We start from the raw sequence: 3,419 nt of genomic DNA, 5'->3' as shown, positions 1-3,419 counted from the left end.
ACCACCACCCCGGGAAAATATCTAGGTCTAACATTTCAGGCAACATTGTGACGTTTTTTTAAACTGCTAGACCTCCAAATTCAACGTTCATTTGTGAGGCAGCGTGGTGGAATCAGGCTCTCGTCAAAATAATTTAAGTGAAGAAATTTGCGTTTTTCCAGCATGTTTGTGAATTTTTATCCAATTTTTGTTTTTGGGCTCAGCACCTTTCATGCTCATTAAAGAACTCATTTCTGTGTGGATTTTTCTTAAAAACGTTGATTTAAGGAACAAAAAATGTAAATTTTTAGTTACCACGAACTCTTAAGCTAAGGAAATAACTCATCTTTGGCGGCCATTTTCTCATTTATTTTTACCTCTGAAAACAGGTGACCACCACCCCCTTCTTTCGAAAATATATCGATTTGTATTCAAGATAAATGGATATTTTTTCATCCAAATAAAGACAAATAAACAAACTTTAAGATGATACAAATAACTCTACGTGCTCAAAAATTGACGAGAGCCTGATTCCACCACGCTGTCTCACATATTCAAAAGGACCTTGCCAAATTATGGTTACCTCGAGTAAAGTGCCTTTCCCAGGATACAAGGTCGGACCAACCTGAGGTTCGAACCCCATAACCAGTAATCTTACAATTACATCTCAACAAGACGAAAGATCGCATATAATAAGATAGTTCACTGAGACAAAAAAGTGTCCGTGGAAGCCCGCGCATTTCTTCAGATGGCGCTGCAGTTTTTGTTTTGAAGCTCTCTTTCGTTTCTCCAGAAGAAGAATAGGTATAGCACAGTTTGTTAGTTTCAGTTTTATTGTTTTTCACACAAGTAGGGTAACTCTGACGGGAAAGTCCGCGCTGAAGCCGGTGGAAAAAAAGTATAAAAGTACGTAGAGTAAGATTTATTCGGTCCCCGTCGTTTTAAGCAAGACAAATTCTGAATTTATGCAAACTGAGCCCCCCAAAACGTGAAATTATGCGATTCTATTAATTTTAACAGAGGAATTTTAATAAGGGAACATAATCAGAAATTATTTTTTTAAATGATTAAATTTTGCTAATATATGCGGGGTGCATAAAATCACGAGGACGGTTTATGAGTCGAACTGAATGATCTAGTCGATCTTCTTTTCGCTCACATTGCACTTGAAATCCGGTATCTATCATATTAGGCCGTCCTGTTCAGTTCATCTGTCGGCCCGTATAGCTTCTCTTGCAGCGTCGGTGGGGTTGGCCACGATTCCTGTCTCAGGGTCCTGTGTGTCTTGCAGTGCTGAAGGATGTGTTCTACAGTTTTGTCCGCCCCTCCACACTGGCATTTTGGTGATTGTACTAGTTAAAAATATATGTACGTGTGTTTTCTGAGTCATGCAGAGAGTTGATAATTTGTTGTATACTTCAAGTCTGCACAATGCCCCACCAAAGAATTACAAAGTTCTATCTGACACTTTGGCCGTTTTGAGGATCTAAGACCATGAGGTTAGAAACCAAGTTATATTCTATGTGCTCTTTCAAAAGCGTAAGATTAACCGGAGTCGTCATCAAGATTTTCAAAGCGTTGCATTCGAAAAAGTTTGACATGTTGTGAAGCTCAAAATATTATTTAACGTCAAATTTCTCGAAACTAGGCACTGATCAGATAGAGCTTCGCAATTCAGGGATAGCTGCTTATACAGTGTATGTCATCCCCACAAGTCAACAAGCTGTCTGCATCAAAATGTGAGGCAGCGTGGTGGAATCAGGCTCTCGTCAATTTTTGGGCATGTAGAGTTATTGGTATCATCTTAAAACTTATGCACTTGTCTTTATTTGGAAGAAAAGAATATCCTTTTATCTTGAGTACAAGTCGAGATATTTGCGAATGATTGAGGTGGGGGTCACCTGTTTTCAGAGGTAAAATTAGTGAGAAATGGCTGCCAAATATTAGTTACTTTAGCTTAAAAGTCCGTGGTAACTAAAAATTTACTTCTTTTTTGCCTTTAATCAGTTTTTCAGAAAAATTCACACAGAAATGAGTTCTTTAATCGGCATGAAAGGTGTTGAGACAAAAAAATAAAAATTTGATTAAAATTCACAAACCTGCAAAAAAAAATTTTTTTTTTAATGCAAGTTTCTTCACCTTGATTATTTTGACGAAAGCCTGAATCCACCATGCTGCCTCACTTTTTTAAAAAGTCAGCAAAAGCTGGCGACAGAAACAAAGATGAAGAAGGACAACTCGTACCGTTGAGAAACCTTGAGATGAGGATGCCTGGCGTCCGCTCCCCGCGGGCGTTGAAGGAGAATGGTCCAGACAGGGCATCGAACGTCACGTTCTGCATGTGCGACTTGAGCAACTGGAAAAATGTGTTGTTGTGGAAGGAAATGTTGCCCAGCCCCATGGACGGGTCTGAAAATACAGGGGAATCGGTTAAAGGTAGCGTAACCCCCCCCCCCCCCCCAGGGGCAGTGCCACTGACTGAAGTGTCTTTCGGCCATTCCCAAAGGGGGGACATTTCTCGTTCAAGCATAGTAGAATTGTAAATGGGCTGATCTATGTCACGCTCATAACTGTGCCTGATTACAACAGGGAACTGCTGCTTTTTCTTTCCTAATCCTTACTATTGTCATTTTTGCTCTACTTCCTTTGTATGTTTGTCACTCTCTTGTGACCTGCTATTTTGGGGTGCCTTGACAAGGTCATACCTTGTGCTGTTGAAGCTACAGAGGTGAGCAGTCTAAGTCTGATTCCCTGTAAAGACTTCCCTATTGACATCCTCCCCTTGGCGCTCATATGACCCTATGCAGTTGCGAGCGCCGTAAAATCCTCTACTATAAAAAAAAAAGTAAAGTCCACCATTTCGAACCATTTGATCAATCGTGCCATTATAAAAGTCGCCTTTCTGTTACAGTCCTTTTTTATATGGTTGCTTTTAAGGACTAGCGGGCTAACCCAGATTTCGGGGGTTTCCATAAATCTTGACCTACACCAAAAGTAGGCATTGCCCTACCTATAGAAGTTTGGTTTAATTGGAGTGTATATATGATTGATTATAGAGAAAACTCTCCGTGTCTTTAAAAAAAACAACTGAACAATGGGAAAAATCTTTACCTTCGAATTTCTCAAAACAGCATTTTTTGGGATAGCCCCCTTGTGTTAAAGAACGACCATAATATAGTCAAACCTGTCCAAGACGATCGTCCATTGTCGAGAAGAAAGCGCTTATCTTAAAACAGGACAGTGCCATTATAAAACAGGAAAAAGCAAGGGGGAATGGGAAGTGGTCTATTGTTCGTGTGATTGTCTTGAACAAGTATTCATTACAGTAGGTTCGACTACATCGCAGTTTTAAGAGGAAACAATTTTGCCAAAATCTTACAAAACAAAAACAGAGACTCACAAAATGGAGGAGGACATATATTTACCCAATCCGTTTACCC

General features: G+C 39.7%; 1 protein-coding gene across 1 annotated transcript in view; it reads right to left on the bottom strand.

Moving 5' to 3' along the window:
• The window catches only part of LOC106011159 (gamma-aminobutyric acid type B receptor subunit 1-like), a 38,811-nt gene that overhangs the window by 3,254 nt on the left and 32,138 nt on the right, over nt 1-3,419 (bottom strand). The window contains exon 7 of the mRNA XM_013079801.2: nt 2,224-2,388. Coding sequence (XP_012935255.2) covers nt 2,224-2,388 — 165 coding nt within the window. The remainder of the gene's footprint in view (nt 1-2,223; nt 2,389-3,419) is intronic.

The sequence above is a fragment of the Aplysia californica genome, unplaced genomic scaffold (genome assembly GCF_000002075.1).
Source record: "Aplysia californica isolate F4 #8 unplaced genomic scaffold, AplCal3.0 scaffold00064, whole genome shotgun sequence".
NCBI lineage: Eukaryota > Metazoa > Mollusca > Gastropoda > Aplysiida > Aplysiidae > Aplysia > Aplysia californica.
Note: the sequence above shows the minus strand (reverse complement) of the source record. Positions and strands in the feature narration are given on the sequence as shown.